Genomic DNA, 20,928 nt, shown 5'->3' with positions numbered 1-20,928 from the left:
TTGTGGTGTTTATTCTTCCTTCTTTCTTTCATTTTTTTATTATCCAGACATGTCGAACTCGTTTCTATTTATACTTTGAAACGTTAAATCCTTTGTAACTCAGTATTAACTTTCCAAAATTTTGCAATGAATTTTGAATTTGTTTATAATCCTTTTAACTCTTTTTTTTTGTCAAAACCGACATGCCTCAAAAATAATTTGTAAATTGGCAAACAATCCAGATCAAAGGTGATCGTTATTTTTTTCGTTCATTTCTTTTTTTCCCGTTCATCTTTCATCTTGTAATGTTAAAAAAGAAAATTTTCTCTCTTTCTTTCTCTCTCTCTCTTTCTCTTTTTGTAATATAATAATAATAGTAGTAGCAGTAGTAGTAATAGTAGTAGTAGTAGTAGTAGTAGTAGTAGTAGTAGTAATAGTAGTAGTAGTAGTATTAATACGTCAGTGCGTTTTGTGCGAGGTGTATGTATGTACGTATGTATGTAAATTCAGCGGAGCAAAAGAGATATTTTGCTTGTCGTTTATTTATTTATTTACGTATTCGTATTTCAGAAAATGCGCGATATATCGAAAGTAGTACGAAAAAGCTTATGGTGGCAAGTATAAAGCAATACGAATGAAATTCCTATGAAGAGGTTAAAAATTCTCTTTTTCGAAGTATCATTAAACGTATCAATGTATTTATGTATTTATGTATGTATATATGTACGTATGTACGTACGTACGTACGTACGTACGTATGTATGTATGTATGTATGTATGTACTGTAAGAAATTGATTTGGAAATTTGACAAATCACGACGTAAGATTCTAATCGCGGCCAATAATAAAATGTAAATGCCTAATTAAAATTCGATGAAGCCATCAGCCTTCACGATTTTTTTATTTTTATTTCAAAATCAATTTCCCTTACTTTGTGTGTCGATTGTATATGATATCGACACAACTATCACAATTAATTTTATCTTTAGAGTAAGAAAGACCAAGGAGGAATATTTTGCCATAGAAATTTTTTTCTTATATACTCCCGCTATTTTAGAGCGTTAATTTTATATTGTTAATCCTTTTTTCTTTTTTTTTCTTCTTCTTAAGCACTTTTAATTGAATTTCATTTGTGATAAAAATGATGAAATACGAAGAGTATCTACATTTGCTTATTCGTTACCTCTTGAAAGTTAATTTATACTTTTTTAATTTGGCGCGAAATTAGAGAATCGAATTGTTTTTTTACTTTCGTTGCATATTACAAATGCATCCTCCTTAATCCTTCTTCTGTAAGATTTTGATCGATTTTCTGGATCAATAGGAGCTCTGAATCACGAGCATAAACGATCTCCAAACTCTTTCGATATTCAGCACTGTCCAATCGTACGATTCCTCGACGATAGTATCATACTTTCTATTTGTCTTTTTTTCTTTTTTTCTCTTTGTTTCTTTTTCTCAATTTATAAGTACACATTTTTTCTACATTAATATCATAATTTAAATAGTCTTCGCGATAAGTTTTAGCGTAGAGCTTCGATGTTTAATAAGGAAATTTGAGTTGGCGACGATCCTAAGCGATTCGCCAAAGTGACAGCACGATTTAGATTAAAATGTGAACGTTCGTATCGTTCGAACGATTATTATTATTATTATTATTATTATTATTATTATTATTATTATTATTATTATTATTATTATTATTATTACATACGCGAGCTGTAACTTTAAAGTTACACGCATCTTATATTTTTTTTCTTTTAATTTTGCTTAGCCACTTTATACGATTCGTCGTACGCTATATGTGTATTTATTTGTGATGTACGTGTAAGTGTATACGGTATATGTGCAGAATTATTTTTTTCCTTTTTAAGATAATAATAGCCACGATTTGAATTCGTTAGCCATTATTCTTCTCTGCTTTCACTCTTTCTCTCTCTCTCATTTTCTTTTTTTATATACGTTTACTCCTATAAGTCCTTATGTTTTCGACTTTTCCATATATATATGTTATGTGTGTGTCTATATATATACATATACATGTACATATATATATATATATATATATATATATATATATATATAAGGATCGTACCATTGTAAGAGTAACGTAACTACGCATTCGTTCCCATACGGAGAAGCGAATAAAACAGATGTCCAAGAACAAATACTTCCTTTGTTTCCAGCTAAAAATATCGGCGACCAATGAGCGAATTCCCCTGTTTCTTATTTTGCCTTTTCGTTCTTTAATTTCTGCCGGATGACTAACAGGTGCATCTCCAAGCATCACCCTGTTGAGACGGTGATTGAGCTTTGATCACACTGTCGGCACCTTCCCTTTCCGAAGCTTCGAACAGGCTAGCCTGAAAATATCAATGAATCAATAGATGCTAGATTATTTAATTTGTTAACTGGGAATAACGAGTTGACTCGTCACAAATATTTCATTTATTTCATGAACGAAAGAATGAATAAATCGTTTGTTTCTCATTCAAAAAAAAAAAAACATCCGAATTCTTCATTCAAGGATATATTAATTTATTGAAAGTTAAATAAATATATATTTATTGATAGAAAATTTATAACGGATTAAAAAAGAAAAAGAGAAAGAGTAAAAAGAACTCACTCGACGTCCTCGTTGTTCTCGTATTCTCCTAGCTAAAGTCAAAAATGCTTCCTCGATGTTTATATTCTCTTTGCAGGATACCTCGAAAAAGGGCATATCGAAATTTTCCGCTATTTTCTGACCTCTCTCGGCATCTACGGCTCTATGTGCAGTGGCGTCGCATTTATTTGCTGCCAATACTTTTACTACATCCGGTGAGGCATTCTACGATGAAAAGAAAAACCGCCAAAAAAGAAATTTCGTTAATAAAATATTTTGTTATGTTGTCGGAGTTCAATAATAAAACTCGGTATAAAATTAATTAATTTATTTTCAATCGAATAATTAGAAACACGAAAGAAATATGATATTCTCTTGTTCGTTCTTACTTCTTGAATATTTCGAAGCCAATAAGATAAATGATTGAAACTGTCCAAACTGGTGACATCGTACATCAGCAAAATACCCATAGCACCGCGATAATATGCCGTTGTCAGAGTTCTAAATCGTTCCTGTCCGGCGGTGTCCCTTTAAGAGAGATGAGAGAGAGAGAGAGAGAGAGAGAGAGAGAGAGAGAGAGAGAAAGAAAGAAAGAGAGAAAAAAAACATTTTTATTAAAGTACATATATCTATATATTATTTATTTAACAGCAAATTTATCGCTGTCGTTCGATAGAAAACCGATAGCATGTACGCGTGTTAGAAATAAGTAGTAATGCCTCGTATACGTCAGACCAGATGTCATCCAACCATAGCGGTCCATTTCTACTTCTTTCGATAGTAAAACTTCAACGATGCTATCTTTCAAACTTTACGACTACGTATATAGTACGATCTGTATCTTTATGGTGTCTTTTTTTTCTTCTTCTTTTTTTTATTGTTTTTTCACTTTTTCTTTCCTTTCTTCTTTTTTTTTTTCTTTGTAATAAATATTGCAATCAATAACACAATCGAGTTTACTTACCAAATTTGTAATTTAATTGGTGTACCATCCAAGTTGATAATCTTCTGTTTGAAATCGATACCTGTGGAAATTTTCTTTGCTTTCGTTATTTGCAATTAATTTTAATAACAAGCGTACATATGTGTATGTGTGTGTATGTATGTACACAGTTTGAGTAAATCGATCGATCGAACTTTATCAAGAATAAATTATTGTACATAATCCTTTTTAACAAGAAAGAAAGACCCTCGTGTAAAAAAATATGGAAAGGAAGTCTTACTGTCTCAAAGGATATTCTATTACATCCAGAAACCTCTTTGGGAGATCTCAAGCATACGAGTAGTCTTCCAAGAAATATGAGATTGCCTGAATAGGCGTAAGCGTAACAGCTGCGACTAGAACGAGGGTCAAATGGCGAGACGACATTCGAAAGATAATCAGCTGATCGCCAGGAAAAGTTTAATTCGTCGAATAGATAACGTTAACGATCGTCACCGTACACGTTTTATTCTTCAATTTCAAAAGTTCTTTTCAATATCGTGTATCCCTATATACAAAGAAAATAAAATTAAACGAAAAAGAAATAAAATAAAAAGCCGGTACCTAAGATTAAAAATGAATGTAACGAGAATGAAAAAAATAAAACGAACTGCACCACATAACATTGTTCAGAAGATTAAAGCCATATTTCTAGGAAAAATCCATGTCTATGGACAAGGAAAAAAAGAAATAAAAAGAAAAATATCAGGATTAGTCATCTGTAATAGGGAATCCTTTGCTGAGGTCATAAAATTGAAAGTAGTTAAAGATGATCGAAGGATCGTCACTTTTCGTAGAATTCTCACAAATGAATTTGATCAAAATGTTGATTAAATTTGAAACTGTTGTTTTCTATTCACATGGGAATTAACAAGAGACACACTGAAGTCACTTGGTCAATCTAAAAAAAAGGATGAATAATCCAGGTATTGGAAGTATTGTTGGGAATGTTTTAAACTCGGTCCTTCTCTCTCTCTCTCACCTATCGTCGATATATAAGTATCGTAGTATCTCTCGTCACAATAACGATGAACGATGCAAGTCTTGCCGACGTTCGAATCGCCCAACACGAGGACTTTGTAGGTGGCTGCGAAATCGAGCGCCATGTTTACTGCCGAATCGCTTTTGAACTGTTGTTGGGTCGACAACAGAGTCGTCGGCCTAGGGTTGTTCCATGAGCGTTCTCACTCAGAGGGGGTTGGAGGATCGATTCCGAGCCTGCGCATCTTTTCCTTCGCTTTTAAAGGAGACTTCACAATTTCTATCAACCTTACTTACGATCATGCGCGATACTGTACCTGTGTGTAATTTTTTCGATAGGCTTTGTCGTCGTCTTTAGTCCTTCGAAAACGAAGAGAACAAAGATCGCACTACCTTCTTCCTCGCATATGGACGACAACGATATATGTGTGTGTGTTTGTGTGTATATGTATATCAATTTTTATGAATCTAAGACCCCAATCGATTTTCTTAAAAGCTTCGTAGTAATAAAGAGCTTCTGTTGAAAATTCGAAAGATTAGAAATTCTTTTATGAACTTGATACAACATTTTGTAATATTCGATAATTATAGTTTCGTGCGAATGAAGTTTTTGTTTTTAATTAGTTTAATATAGCTTGTAAGAAATACAATGAGATATTTAATGAAATGATTTATGTATATATCAGATTGATTTATTATTAAAGAATTTTTGATCGAAAAAACGACCATCTTCTTTCGAAGATATTCTTAAGTGAAACTGGGGTAACTTTTGCGTGACCTCGCTAATTATATTCACAAGATCCTAGGTCAAGTTTTTTTCCCGAATCGAGTAGAATCCCTCGAGTTCGAATCACTTCGTGTTGTTTTTTTATTTTATTTTTTTTTAAGGGTAATATTTCTCTATTGATCTACGATCTAATTTAATATGCAAATTAAACATATATTTTTTTCTATTTATTGTTGTAAATTAAACATCTATAAAAAATGAGCAATATAAACATTGCACAACATTGTATATAATTCGTAAAATTTTTAACGCATAATGTTATTATATATAAAAAATTGCCAATTTTATAAATTAATTTTTTTCGTGTATAACAAAAAATAATACTTTAGAGATGTGTTTTCTAATATAATAATACTATATAATGAAATTCCTTTTTATTTTTCTTTCTCTTAAAGATTCACCGTTTTTCATTCAATCCTTTCCTATTAAAATTTCTTTTACAGTTTTATTATTTATACTATGAGATATTTTTTCGTAAGATTCTATTTTAATAACAATTACAATAACAACATTAGAATATTTATTTCGTTTCAAGTTTCAATAATATATATACTTTCTAGAGATACCTAATGTAGATAGATTAATCAATTAAATATTACGTACAATTGCTTTTAAATAATATTATAATATAATAATATAATAATAAAAAGAAATTATTAGAATTATAATCGTAAATGAATTTTTGTAAAGTTATCACGAAAAATATATTCATCATTTATAAATGAATATAACGCATTAAATGTTTAATTATTTTTTAATATGTAAAAAAATACTAAATGGTGAATGAAAACGATTTATCAGTAAAAATCTTATTATTTACGATAAAATGTACGACTTATAATTTTTATATTTTTCATTACAAAAATTTCTTTTTTTCACTTCACGTTTGTTGCATTATATTTCATTTTATTCTTGTCTTGGCACTTATATATAAGACAAACTTACATTATCATTCTGGCACTCGATATACCGACAATGAGTAACAGTAATCGATATAGTTACTGCATAGTGTTGTTAGGCACTTCAAATATTAAGCCTTTTTATCAAATATTATGTTCAATAAAATGCCAATTATTTCACTTTGAATTTACTCTATTTTCTTATCTTCAACAGCATATTAAATGGATATGTGTTGATATGTCATCCCTTGATATCATTTCTAAATTGACATTTTCGTCCTTTTAAAATTATGATTATACTAATTACTATAAATATAGCCACACTTATCGTGCAATAAATACATCTATAATTTTATAAACAATTTTCACTGTTCATTCTAGATTTGTCTACAAAATAGCACATTGCCAATGTAATATTTAACTATCATTTAAGATATATAGAGGGACGAAATATTATAAAAATACTAACAATGTGAGGTAAATTCTTGTGATAACTCGAAACATTAAGATATTTTTTAATGCAATCGTACTTGTCATATTATATTCATTTAACTACATTTATAGCCATTTCAAAAATTATGTTTTATTCCAAGTTAAAAGATATTGTATTAATTAAATAAGAAATGTTTTTTTTTAAGTTTCTTATATCAAATATTCAGACTACGTTTAAATTAGAAAAATTCTATATAAATAATGTTATTATGATATGTTAAAAGGGTAAAAACACAATCTTTGGAAGTCACATATTGTGTCATTCATATTTCTACTAAACTATATATCACTTATATTTCTACTAAACTAAAAAGCGTTTATCTATATACTACTTGGAAAGAAAATAAATTAATGTAGCAATTTGTACTATTGAGATAAACAAAATATTTCAAATTATTTTGATTTAAAGTCTTTGGATGTCTTTTCTACATACCCTACAGACACACTATTAAAGCTACATTGTAAAGTTTCAGTCAAACATCAAAAATATGATATTTTCAATGAAATAAGTAATAGTATTACTTTAACCATTACTTGAATGTTCACAATTAGTGCCATTACTTTCAATTAAAACATTAAATATTAAAGCTATGAATTTTTAAAAAGCCCTTTTAAAAAGCAATGAAAATATATAAATAATTAAGATATTTTTCCTAACTTTTAAGACACTACCATGTTTTGAAGTTTGATTTACCATGTTATAAAATGGCACAAACACACAATCCTATTAATATCATGCCTAACATATAAGCAAGATCTCTTCTAATGCTAGGATCACGTGTACTAGATCCTGGAAGATTATAAGCATTCTTCCACTGCATGGACCACAGAGGAACAGCGACATGAAGAATATCAGGGATCATAAATCCCAAATCTCGTACAACCTATTCCAATTACATTATATCATGGGTATGAAATTCCCACATCGATAACGCATGTTTCCTTTAATATTGTACTATTTATTGGCATCTACCAAATCTAAGTGTATATATTTAAAAGCATGTCGATTTACCTGATGAGCATATCCTTCTCCTCTTACAACATTTGCAACAAACTGATCCCAACCACCAGCTACAATGTGCAAAATTGCAATTGCAATTATTCCAAATGCTTTTCTATGAGTTAAAAGATTTTTTTTGTCTGCCAAGTGAACAACCAGGAAGGTTGATATTAACTCAGTGATAGAAAAAAATAGTTGATGATACCACTGAGAGTAGAAATCGTCGTTCCAATAATTAATATACACCCACCATGAGTAATAATGTGAGAAAACAGCAGTCGAAAAAAGTAACATCATACTAAGTCTGAGGCGCTGTTGAAACGCCAGCCATATCAAGTACTTAACTGTTTCATAGAAAGTAACAATTCCAATGACTATGGTTATCCATATTTTTAAACTATTCATAGTAGCATTAAAGTACATATGTTTGTAAGAGGCAATCCCTGATTCATAAGACCCTACAATAAAATAGTATTATAGAGTACAACATACAATAATTTTTGTTAAAGTCTTACCTTTAAACACTGTATCCCAGCATGAACACGAACAATATTGTTTATCAACATCACGAGCATACTCTTGCCAGAAATAATATAAAAAAGCTATGTGTAAAGGAGGTATCGTTAAAGGTGCCAAAATTCCTATAGCCTTTGAACCACATAATACAAAATTCGTATATAAGAGACGTTTAAGCATCTTTGAGACACCCATAAGTATAATTTTATAAAATCTTTGTTTAACATTAAATTATACAAGTTATCATCCGCAAATTTCTCTTTGCATCGTAGTCAAAATTTTTAATGTACAGTGAGCATTAGATAATTATATATTATGTAATAAATATCATAGAATCAAATCTCAGATATGTGTATTAGAACACAAATATTTATAATCGATTGAAATAAGGCTAAACAATATGTTTTATATGTACATTATACATTGTAATAATGTACCACTTAAGCTTGCCTGTAGAAGTTCCTTCAACGAACGCTATCTACGAGATAACATCAAATCCGTTCCAAGAATAATCCACATTTTTGTGCATTGCAGGTATTATTTATAGCCACGTTTCTCGAGCATTAAAATCGCCTTCATAATATAGCCAATTTCGTTACTTCATGATTAAATAATTGTAAGATTATAGCCATGTGAAAAATGTTAGCTTCACGTTAATCGTATTAAAGAATTACTTACTTCGTCATTTTCTGACATGAATAATAACTCAATTTTTCTCAAATAAAAGTACTTGGAGAAAGGAATCATAATTGATTTTATAATTTTTATTCGTTTCAATCACACTGTACATATTATTATACGATATGGAAGGCTCTACAAATTTTCACCCCTATTTTATCTATTATCTCTTGTCGATATATTCATTGTCGCGTAAATATCCCCAAATATCATACCACGTTTATTTTAATTTATTAAATCCTTTAGAAATTGACACAATCACGATCTTATGGATCCAGGTCAAGAAATTGACGAATTTTCGCCGCGATTTTCGTATCCTTTATTTCGAAAAATATTACTACGAAGATCACTTGCGTGACAAGAGATGGCGCAAAAATTTAAATTCGTTGATATTCTAAATTCAAAAATTTTTCGGTTTTCCCGTTCGAATTTCGTCAAAGTTTTAATAAAAATCATGCGGGATTCAGTGCATTGAACTTTTAATAAGATTCATGATCCATCCATGGTTTTATTACTTCTTAATACAAATACACAATAAAAGTTAAACGGGTCGAGATTAATTAAACCAAGTTAAACGAAGATCTATTGTAAAGGTAAGATCAACGTGACGTATTAATTAATCATCGATTTATTGTAAAATTGGAAATTCTCGAAGAAACAATTCTTTTTATCAGAAATGAATACATTGCAAGAAATTAATAAATTTTTTTTAGCAACAAAGTTCCTTACGTAATAAAGTCTTTTATTTAATAACCAATAAGACGAAAAAAACCCGTTTATATGTATAAAATAAAAAATATAAAAAGAGAGAATATTGAACTTACAAAATACTTAAATCTTAAATAATAACCGAATACAGCGTATACGATTCGTGAAAAATTTTTTTAACACGACAGTAAATATTACTGCTCTTTTTCTACGAAGTAATAAAATATCAACAACTAATTTTATTTTTATGATGCAAAATATATAACACGAAACGCAATAATAACACGTATATTCCTCTTCCTCGATATAATATAATTAAATCATGAGAGAGCATATGCATGGCAAATCACATTTTATTTTCATTTCTGAAATATAGAGTTCGATTTTTTGAAATTTTATACTAAGATGAGAATGGTGATTATCATAATGTCGTATTCCAGTAACGATACGATTTAATAATATTTAATAGGTTTGCAGTATTCAGTAATGATAGGAAGATTGAGAGTCGGGTGTATTATAAAATACAAAATGATTTAGTCTTATATAATTTACGTAAATAACGTAGATAATTTCTTGTTTTGTTCGGTCTTTTTGTTTTCTTTAAATCAAGTAAAATAGTGATTTCCGAATGTATTATATGTTACTGCGAAATATGAATAATGTATGGACAATCAATGTGATATAAGTTTGCGTTTATATATTATACTTTTACACATATTTTAAGTCTGCATTGTTCCACAAGTTGTTTTCTCGTCTTAATGAAGAATATGCACACATTATTTGAAAATTAATGAATTTCTCTTACCCTTAGTTACTACGTTCTGTACCAGAGAAATTGTTATAAGAAATTTTGGATTATTATTTACATTTACTAATGACTTTAACTGACTAATTCTGATTTAACCCTAGGACAGACGTATTTAAACTTTGAAAAAACATCTTAATGGCAATGACAATTCTGTATCGACATTATGATTCTTTTTCTTTTTTTTTCTTTTTTTCTTAAAAGATTTACAATGAAAATTAATCAAAAGAAACACTGTTAAATATGATATATATATATGTATATATATATATATATATATATATATATATATATATATATAATACAATACAAAGAGAGAAATGTCTATGTACTCGTGAAAATTATAACTCCGTAAGAAATATCATTGAAAAAAATACTTCAGTTTTATCCATATTTTGTAACCATAATATCTTGACTATATAAAATCATTGAACTATTGATTATTTGCACACAACATACATAATGATCAATCTTAATTTTAGCAGTCATTATGTGAAATATTAACGAAACGAAATGTATATAAATAATGATTATTATCGTAATATTATTAGGCATAATTATTTTCATTTTTCGAATATAAGTCGAGCACCTCTTTCCTCTAGAGTAAAAAGAACAATATCATTGTTTTATATATTTATTGCGAAACAGTGAATAAAAAAAGTTGCATTCAATTCCAGCATATATATATAAAATTGTTGAGATATTCTGTACAAATACACGTATCGTGTGCCACAAAAATGGTTGCACACTTTAGAGCAAATTACAAATTGCACTCTACGTTATACAATTAATCGCTTTTAATACGCGCATGATACGTTAATGATGGTATGCCTGAACAGTCCTAGGGTTAAATAAATTTATAATTGACGTAACTATTTTGCATTTCTGAAACCTGCTCAGATTGAATTAGATATGTAGAAAGAGAGTGTACCGAACAGTAGTCACATAAGGATTGTTTTGTAATGAGAGAATTAAAAGAATCACAAAAATACCTATATTTATATTCATAGGTAATCAATAAAATCTGAGCCTATTTTATTTAATCATTTTTTTTCTTTTTTTTTTTTTTCTTTTTATATCTTTCTTTTTATGTATCTCCAAATAATAGATAATTATAATTTAGCAGTCTTTACACACATTATTCTCTTTTATGAAATTGACAACAAAAGCTAACAATAATGATAACACATTATGCAAGTACATGAAGGTTAAAAAGAGAAGTTTTGATAATGCGATAAAAATAATATAACTTTTTTCAATGGCATTCCTTTGCACTTGTCTAAAGCATATCAAACATTCTCTTTGATTACACTGTTTCATTTTCGTAATTATTTCTCAATTCTGTGTTTTATCTTTTAAAAATATATACAGAAGCGCGTATTCAATGTCATAATTCTAAGATACATCTAATGCTTAGATTAGAATACTCTTAAAATGGTGTACTAATCTCAGCTATACGCCAAAATATAAGTAAAGTGTTCTTAAACTAGTAAAGTACAAATTAGTTTCGTGTTGTACACATTTTAATTGGCTAATATATTTATATGTATCTTAACTCTCTAGTTAACCTTCTTGTATGTGTAGCACACATTGCCACGCATTCTAAGACATGAACTTCCTAATAAGCTGGTTAAAAGAGAGCATAGACCAGTGTGCCAGGTACTTATGTGTTAACATTTTTCACTGTTATAGCTAAATAGATATTATAATATTAGAAAGTATATTACTATTGATCTATTGTACTTAACAAACTGTTTGCCCTGCTCCTTATATTTTATTGAGTTTCTGATTTTTCAGACCTGTAGCTATAAAATTTTTCTGCAAATTCTTTTGTAGTAGAAAGCAAAAAATAAATTGAGCTTCCTCGGTGTTGCTATGTCTGTATATTCTACAGAATAATTTAAACCATCTCATAAAGGACTTTAGGTACGCTTATTTCTATCTTGATATTTCAATGATCCATTCAATGCACAGTTAATGTTGAATAAAAATTTCATAAAAACGAATACATCACTAAGTCCAATTTTTTTTTTAACTTTATATCCTTTCCTTCTCTCTCTTACTTTTTTTTTGCAGTCCAGTTCAGATACATGTTAAAAGTTCTGTTTATAGTAAATTTTTACAATCATGAAATTATATATATATATATATAAATCGGATATATATATACATATACATATATACATATACATATACATATATATATATACATATATATATATACACACATTCGAATCACTCCTTTCTATGATTAAACTTATTTCTCCGGTTATTCTCATGAATGGCTCAATCAGGATTCTCATTATTACAACACATGCATGCTGTTGTCCTTATAAAATGCAGATTTTATATATCTTCTTACTAAGATCCACGTTTATACAAAAAAAAACCTATCCACGCGCTACACTAGTACATACTCATTCACCCCCTATACACACACACGCGCGCGCACACACACGCACGCACACCAGTGTCATGAAAAGGAGTCATTTTGTATGCACATCTGATACAGCACCGATTAAAGTATTTTTTCCTTTTACTTTAATCAGTCTGCAACATTATCACTTTCCCATTTTTCTTCTTTATTACACCCACCCTATATCGTTGGGCTTGTTTTATCATACATGCATCGATTTCTCAATACACGTTTTATTGATAGTAGATATACTGATTATAATCTAACATAATACAATTTAAATAAAAAAATTGCATAGCCCAATGGTATTATATTACCAAAAGACATAGACATGTATAAAACTTTTTCTAGTGCAAATAAAATTTTTAGATACTGGTAATTTTTAATTACAAATGCAATTTGCAATAGCACTATTCTTACTTCGTAAAATATTTATCAGAAATAAAAAAGAAAAAAAAAAAATTAAAAAAGTACAAACTTTTATATATAATATAGCATAAATTTTGATAGTAACAAAACTATATACTTTGTCTTAAGATGATATTGAACTCTACTAATACTTAAAAAGAAACAAAAGGAGTTTAACAGTACTTGATTTTCAAGCTCCCCATATGATATTATTAATCATAATAATTAATAATAATGAATAAAATTAATAATAATGATGTTAATAATAATGATAATTTGAATATCTTCAGTATACAATTAATAATACAAAACCATACAAAATTCTAACATATGACACTGAATTATCTTGGATCGTTTAAAATGATAGATGTATAAGTGAGATAAATCATTATAGGTGGGTGTGAATGTACATATGTATGCATACATACCCCTTTCTCTGTATCTGTATAATTTTGCTTTCTCCAGCAATTAAATTTAATACCTTCCGACATGTTGAATATTATTTCCTGTATACAAAACTAAACTTGTTTAGCACATTTTTGCACTAAATTTAGAATACACAATTTCCATTAGTCTTTTTCCCTGTAGAACACAATGTTCGTTTCCAAACGTTCGTTCGTCATCTTTTAGTTATCACAAATTATTGTTCCTCGTATTTATTATTGTTTCAAATATTAGCAGAGCTTAGAAGCCTTCCCCATACTTTATATTAATGCAATTATAATTCTAATTACATAATCACTTTGTCCAAACATTAGCTCACACTAGGGACAGGCTGCATTTTTGGTAACTTTTCTTTGTCGGTACATATGTCTTTACCTGAAGTAAGTCCACTTTCTACCCATGAAGTCTTTAAAAAAAATATATATCAAATGGTATTATGAATGCTACTCCATAAGGCAAAAAGTAGGACTATGGATTCGGGGGAGGTGTAGTTGATGCTGTATGAGAAGAGGCTGATGCACTAGCAACCACTGTCGGACTGGCCGGCTGTTGCAATGGCAGGAACGCTGAGCCCAAACTTGGTTTTAATTGGAATGATACACATGGCTTCGAACAATACTCTAGTTTGCTCAAGTCAATCATAGGTCGCCTAAACAAATAAATAATATTCGTATTTCATTATAATATTCTCTAATCCTCAGAGATTATAGACTTTCAAAAGAACAGATCTCAACTTTAAATTACGCGTTCCAAACATTAATGATTTAAGCCCATTGACGATTTGTATGTTCCATTTTAGTAATCAGATATTTACCTCGTATCTTCTACAAACTTGAGGTTGACCTTCTCACAGCCATCAGGAGGTTCTCTTGCAAGGAACCTGTTAATATGAGGAGACGTTCCAAGACGACCTTCTCTATCCTGTTCAGGCGTTGATCCGCGGCTTCCACCTTCACAATAAAAATAAAAAAAAAAGAAAAAAAATAAAATAAAAAAAAAGGACATGAAATATTAAACTATAACATTACAAATTATAACATAATGACAAATAAAATAAATTTAATTCTCTATGCACTGTATACAACATTGTCAAAACATAGATATTACAATTGCATGCTCATTAAAATTAGGATGCATTTGTACACTAACGGCATTTTTGTACTATTTTTATACACGATAAAATAATAATACATGTCTGTCAAGAATTTAAAAAGAAACATAACAAAAAGAAAAACTAAACCAATAACTAAAGCAATAACTAAATTATGTTCTATGAAGTGATACATGGCAGTGAGATATAAAAATTAAATTATGTATGTTCTTTCCAAGAAGATTATGAAATAATATTGTTGTGATTGATATTTATGTATTACAATAGAGTGTCTAAAGAGATATCTAGTAGCTATAACTATAAGATACTTTCAAATGTAAAAATCGATCTTTACATTGCCATGCATTTATGTGACGGATTTTTCTTGGTCATTTTGTAAAGATTAGATGTATTTTAAATATGTGTTAGAAACAATATTTTCTTTTATTAAAAATATTTGTTAAATATCACCGCTATTATGAAATAATCAGACGAAATTAAGCAATGCAGTGAGATTCATATTGCTGAGTATAATGTTATCAAAACATTCTAACATCTTGCCGAAAGAACTTTAGAATTTATTAATTGCATTTTAATCCCTATTTGTGCTTTAAAATCCTTGAATTAAATGCTTACAATGTATATGTAGATATAATATAATGACAGATATGAGATGTGCACATCTGTAATACATTTTAAACAAACGCTTCCACATGCGTGCGTATGCACTATGTGTAAAATAAGTAATCAGTAATATATGTGTATATATATGTATATATATATATATATATATATATATATATATATATATATATATATATTGTGTATATACATATACATATATCACATCACAAATATATATACACATACATATCATACATACACACATATACATAAATACATGTAGATACACAGTATTTTGACTACATGCTGTTTGTTACAAATGAATAAAAAAAACAAAATTGATTCCAACCATTCATCAAACCATAGCAATTTGATTTGTTATGTATATATTATGCATATTCTAGAAACACTGAGTATATATGTGTATGTATGTGTATATATATATATATGTATATGTATGTGTATATATATATATATATATATACTACATCATGTGTAGACAATGTTTTAAAATTTCATGTAACATTTGTAGGTGTAACATCTTTTTTGCATTATTTTATATAAATCATATATTCCTACAAATGCATGTAATTTTTAAACAGACTCCGTATGTGTATTATATATAATTATATAATAATATATTATATATATAATAATAATTTATTATCTCTAATAAATCATTATTGAATAATTATGTATTATATTATTATATAAATACACCAAGTTCGAAATCCTGCTACAGAAAAAACATTAAATAAATCAATTAGAAATCGCGTTAGTTTAATAAACAATCCGCAAACGTGCTCCAACCTTGGAAGTGATCGCTAGGTGAACGGGAAGCATCCATAAGACCAGGTATCAGCGGAGACTCAGAATTCCTAGATGGAGGGCCTGCCTCAACAGGCAGACACACACCATAGTTAGTGTGTTATTTTTAGTTATGATACAAGTAAAATTAATTCAAAATCTAACCATTATAAGTAACAAAATATAAATCTTTAAACAAGATTTATACTTTTATAAATTTTTGCATGTAACTTTAGCTTCTAATAAAAAACTTTTCAACTTGTTTTTAATTACAAATATTTTATTAGAATATCGTTTATAAATAACTAATAACTAAGTTATTTTTTCTAATTCAGAATATTTATCTGATATAGATACTTGTAATTTCTATGGTAGCAGAAATATGATACTAATAATTGTAAGTAAAATTGAAAAATATATAGATGCAGAAGTAACAATGAATTACCTGAGGAGTAAGAACTGGAAGGAAGATCAGTAGCTGGTGTTTGTGTGTTGACACTACGAGTCGCCCTCAACAAATCTGCCAAAGGTGCACGATGTCCTTCGGGTGTTATTTGCTCACGATATCGCGCATACTAATATGAAATAAAAAATGTATCTCCATTATATTTTTCTAATCTAACTATGAAATCTATATACATTATGTATTAATACAATATTATGTAGACATTTTTATAAAACAATACCTTATCTTCTATTGGATGATCTGGATCGTTAGTGTTTGTTGTTGATTTGAGTACTAATCCTTCAATTTCTTGATTCAGTCCTTCAATGGAAGAACGCATTGGAGGCCTCATTGGTTTTACGGGTATGCTCATAGGACTTGCTTTTGTATTCAAAGAAAATTGATTGTCTAAAAGAACGTGTATATATTGAACATATTATATATATTAAATATATATATTTAATGTATCATAAATGTTATATGCATTTATATGAAATAAAAAATTAGTTGCTTCAAATGATAAAATTGAAATAAAGCAATTTTACATACATATAGATGTCTGTGATGCAATGCTGGGCAAATGTACAGAATGATCACCAGGAAGAGCAGGTGGTGGGCCACCAGGCATTATAAGGCCAAAAGCTGCTGTTCTTTCCCTACTACTAGTACTCTCTTTATTTGTACGCTGTAATCTATAAATATACCAATCATTATATATAATGTAATTTTTATACCAATTTCATAACATTCTATAATATTAGTTTGAAGTATGTAAAGTATCAAGAATTCATAAGATTTATATCATAGTTCATAATAAATAACAAATTATAGATGAGTATAAGAATATTTAATATAAATTATTTTGAAATGCATATATACCTATGTCTGAAGTACTTTTCTAGTTTTTCATCTGTGGTGGTTTGTTCTGTAGAATGACGGGTGTGCATCTTCCTTGGTTCAATAGACCATTCGTCAGTCTAAAAAAAAAAGAAAAAAGAAAAAAGAAAAAAAAAGAAAAGAAAAAAGATGGATTTATAAAAAAAGAATGACATAGTTTAAAATATACGCAAAATTAATTTTTAATAAGAAATAGTTATTAAACATATTTAATAATTGTAAGAAAAAGTAGCAAGGATTATAAAAAAAAGAAAGAAGAAAAATCTTGTATTAAAAACACGTTGCAAGAAAATATGTATATAGTGATCCATCAAATAATAATTTTGGATAATCTAAATTTGATCTTATTAATAAGCTGTGTACATTTTGAAGTTTAAGTGATTTATATACCTGTGTAGATTTATCAACTACCAGCTGGCTGGAATGTATATAGTATGTGTCGCGAGGCCATTGGCCTTTTAGATATATTGTATCCAAGGATGCAGTTCTACGGATATTTTGGTTACCACTTAGACTTTCACTACAGCGACCACTTAATGTTTTCGATTTGGCTGTAAAAAAAATAATGACAAATGTAAAATAAATTCTGTTTCTGAAAAATAAATATATAGTGAAAAATTTTTTAATAAATATTATTATCATGCTGTTATAACAGAACGTATCAAGCATGAAACATACAAGTTTGAGCTTATATATTCCAATAAATGTACGCTTGAACCGAGCTATAAAGTATATATTCGGTTTATAGGGCAGAGTATATAAAACTGTTTAAACGAATATGAATAAAATTATTAACATAGAAGTAGAGTTAACATGGTACCGAACTAAATATTCATATTCGGTTATCCAGATAACAACTCTTTTCCCTAAATATGTCATAATAATAAAAAGCTGATAAATACAAAAGAATAACTATTTAAAGTTGCAACAGATCAATAAAAATAAATAGAATACAAAGCCAATTATTGTGCTGCTAGTTTGATAAACAAAAGAAATCAATGGTGCTTTACTTATTACAGACAATGTATTGTAATGTTTCAATATTATTTATATACTTTCAACTTATATTTCAAAAAAATATTTTAATATATTTAATCACATATTTTATGATTATTGGAAACTTACAAATAAAATTATGTTCAAACCACAAAATATGCGTTAGAGTAATAACAGATAATAAATTTTTGACAAGTTAAATAAACTTCTAAGATAAGAATTGTTGTTATATCTTTTGTTTTTTATATAATACATTATCGGTGATAAACAATTCTTTTTTATTTATTTTGTAATAGTATTCTCTCAGAGAATCATACAATCACACAAAGAATTGTTATGAAAATGAGATATCACAAAATCTACATAATACCTTTGTAAGAAAGCGAACCAGGGCTCCGTTGTCCTGAGGAAGCCGAAGTCTCTGGTGAAATACGTGTCCGCCATGTACTAGCATTTGGCGGAGACACAGTAGGACTGTTGCTGTTACTTTTTCTTAGACTGCTGCCTTGTCGACCCTGCCGTAGCAGAGAGCTTACAGGCAGGGTAGCTCGCATTGGTCCTTGCTTTGACGTAGAGCATGGCGAAGACTTTCGCATGCGTTGAGACCCTGACATTGTGTCATATAGGCTGATGCCACAGGATTACTCTACGTTTTTTTAATTTTCCTACTAGCAGTAGGTTATAAACATACGAAATATAGAGTGACTTATCGCTTGCCGGCGACAACGCAATGACGGCAACAGCAATTACGACGACGACGACGGCGACGATGACAAACTGGCGGTAATAAGACTCGCGTCGTTTTTGTAGTAGATTTCTTTTTTCATGGACGTGGTGTCGGCAGCAGAAGCAATAATAATGTGGTAGTAACTGTGATGGTAGTAGCAGTAGTAGTTTTGTAATAGTAGTATTACGTGGTGGCCGTGTGGTGGTGACGATAGTAGCAGTAATAATAATAGTAGTGGTAGAGGTAGCACAATAGTAGTAGCGTTGATGGTAATTTAGTAATAGTAATAATTTTTGTAGTAGTGTAGTCGTAATCGTAGTCGCAGTCGTAGTCGTAGTAGTAGCAGTAGTACTAGTGTTGTGTAGTAGTAGCAGCAGTAGTAATAGCAGTAGTAGAGTAGTAGTAATGATACTGGTGTGTGGTGTCTTTGATGTAGATGTTAGTGACGATAGTATTAGTAGTAGTGATGGTGGTGGTGGAGGTGGTGGTGGCGGTGATGGTGGTGGTGGCGGTGGTGGTGGTAGTCGTAGTAGTAGTGGTGGTGGTTGTGGCGATGGTGGTGGTGGTAATAGTAGTAGTAGTGTGGTGGTGGAGGTGGTGGTGGTGGTGGTGGTGGTGGTAGTAGTAGTAGTAGTAGCAGTGTAGTAGGAGTAGTAGTACCAGTAGTAGTAGTAGTAGTAGTAGTAGTAGCAGTAGTAGTAGTAGTAATAGTAGTAGTAGTAGTAGTAGTAGTATTAGACGTAATACTAGCAACGGCGGCAAGAGTAGAAACGAAGAAAAGCTCACCACTAACGGTAATGGTGAAGAGGAATTTTCGAAGTACAACGGTAGCGGTAACGATGGTGCGACAACAATACCCAACGCGTCTTGTCTTGCTTGTCATTTACAATGTTCTGCTGCTAGCTTAGCACGCGCGTCACGTGACCGCCAATCCCGGCCGGTCATTGGTGCAGCGCGAACTCATGGAGCGTCGTATTACGCTCGAATATCGCGATGCGTTCCATTCACTAACACCGTAAGAGAGACACCGTAGGGCGAGCGTCCTATCGTCCTCTTTCTTCCACACTGCGCACCACTTTTCTCCTCTTTCTCTTCCTCCTTCCGGCGTCTTCTTCTCTTCCTCGCCCTCTCTTTTCCACTCACACTTGTACACTTGTACTTGATCGCGTTGTTCACAGGGAAGAAGACTCGACGCCGTCGTATCCTCGAAGATGCGCGTTCCGTTTTGCTCGGCTGTGTTCGCCTAAAGCGTGCCAGGATCGAAGAAAGTCCATTTGCGTAAAACCCTATCGATGCTCACACACGTTCGGATACTGTTTTGTCTGCTGCACTTTTTTCCCAATGCTTTCTCTTCTTCCTCTATTTTCTTTTTGCTCGTCGTGCTTCGTCTTCTCTCTATCGTCCCTATCGCGCGCGCGCACTCTAGCCCGCTTATCGAAATGAATGCATCGAGAATCCTTTTCCCCCGTTCAACGTTTCAGAGACTGATCGTGACTCGGTTCACGCACTTCCCGTACGGCGTACGAGCTGTACGCGCGTGTACAAGCGCGCACATACGAAAAGAGGAGGGAGCTCCGACCGATTCCTACTACCACTACGCGCGTGAGGAATCTCTCGAGCTGAAGTGACTGGCTGAAATTAC

General features: G+C 30.2%; 3 protein-coding genes across 4 annotated transcripts in view; all 3 read right to left on the bottom strand.

Moving 5' to 3' along the window:
* LOC127063123 (ras-related protein Rab-8A) overlaps positions 1-4,772 on the bottom strand; it is a 9,235-nt gene extending 4,463 nt beyond the window's left edge. Inside the window, exons 1-5 of the mRNA XM_050992493.1 lie at positions 4,549-4,772; positions 3,549-3,609; positions 2,974-3,112; positions 2,606-2,809; positions 1-2,342 (exon numbers count right to left, since the gene is read on the bottom strand). The exon at positions 1-2,342 is cut by the window's left edge and continues 4,463 nt beyond it. Coding sequence (XP_050848450.1) covers positions 2,244-2,342; positions 2,606-2,809; positions 2,974-3,112; positions 3,549-3,609; positions 4,549-4,672 — 627 coding nt within the window. The 5' untranslated portion in view covers positions 4,673-4,772 and the 3' untranslated portion in view covers positions 1-2,243. The remainder of the gene's footprint in view (positions 2,343-2,605; positions 2,810-2,973; positions 3,113-3,548; positions 3,610-4,548) is intronic.
* Positions 4,773-4,953: 181 nt separating this feature from the next.
* On the bottom strand, positions 4,954-8,846 carry LOC127063120 (uncharacterized). The gene is made up of 3 exons (XM_050992491.1): positions 8,241-8,846; positions 7,738-8,183; positions 4,954-7,609 (listed from the first exon to the last, which is right to left on the bottom strand). Exons 1-3 carry the CDS (start codon positions 8,434-8,436, stop codon positions 7,424-7,426), a joined length of 828 nt encoding a protein of 275 aa, XP_050848448.1. The 5' UTR covers positions 8,437-8,846; the 3' UTR covers positions 4,954-7,423.
* Positions 8,847-8,990: 144 nt separating this feature from the next.
* LOC127063108 (protein FAM117B-like) lies at positions 8,991-20,928 on the bottom strand. Of its 2 annotated transcripts, XM_050992461.1 has the most exons (9): positions 18,930-20,928; positions 17,954-18,114; positions 17,546-17,643; positions 17,216-17,358; positions 16,908-17,074; positions 16,667-16,796; positions 16,225-16,305; positions 14,515-14,650; positions 8,991-14,349 (listed from the first exon to the last, which is right to left on the bottom strand). In XM_050992461.1, exons 1-9 carry the CDS (start codon positions 19,171-19,173, stop codon positions 14,169-14,171), a joined length of 1,341 nt encoding a protein of 446 aa, XP_050848418.1. In that variant the 5' UTR covers positions 19,174-20,928; the 3' UTR covers positions 8,991-14,168. The 2 variants fall into 2 exon arrangements, with proteins under 2 accessions (XP_050848418.1, XP_050848419.1); XM_050992462.1 differs by lacking the exon at positions 16,225-16,305 and having other exon boundaries at positions 18,930-20,927.

Source organism: Vespula vulgaris, chromosome 4, assembly GCF_905475345.1.
Source record: "Vespula vulgaris chromosome 4, iyVesVulg1.1, whole genome shotgun sequence".
NCBI lineage: Eukaryota > Metazoa > Arthropoda > Insecta > Hymenoptera > Vespidae > Vespula > Vespula vulgaris.
This window is presented reverse-complemented; position numbering and strand designations above follow the sequence as displayed.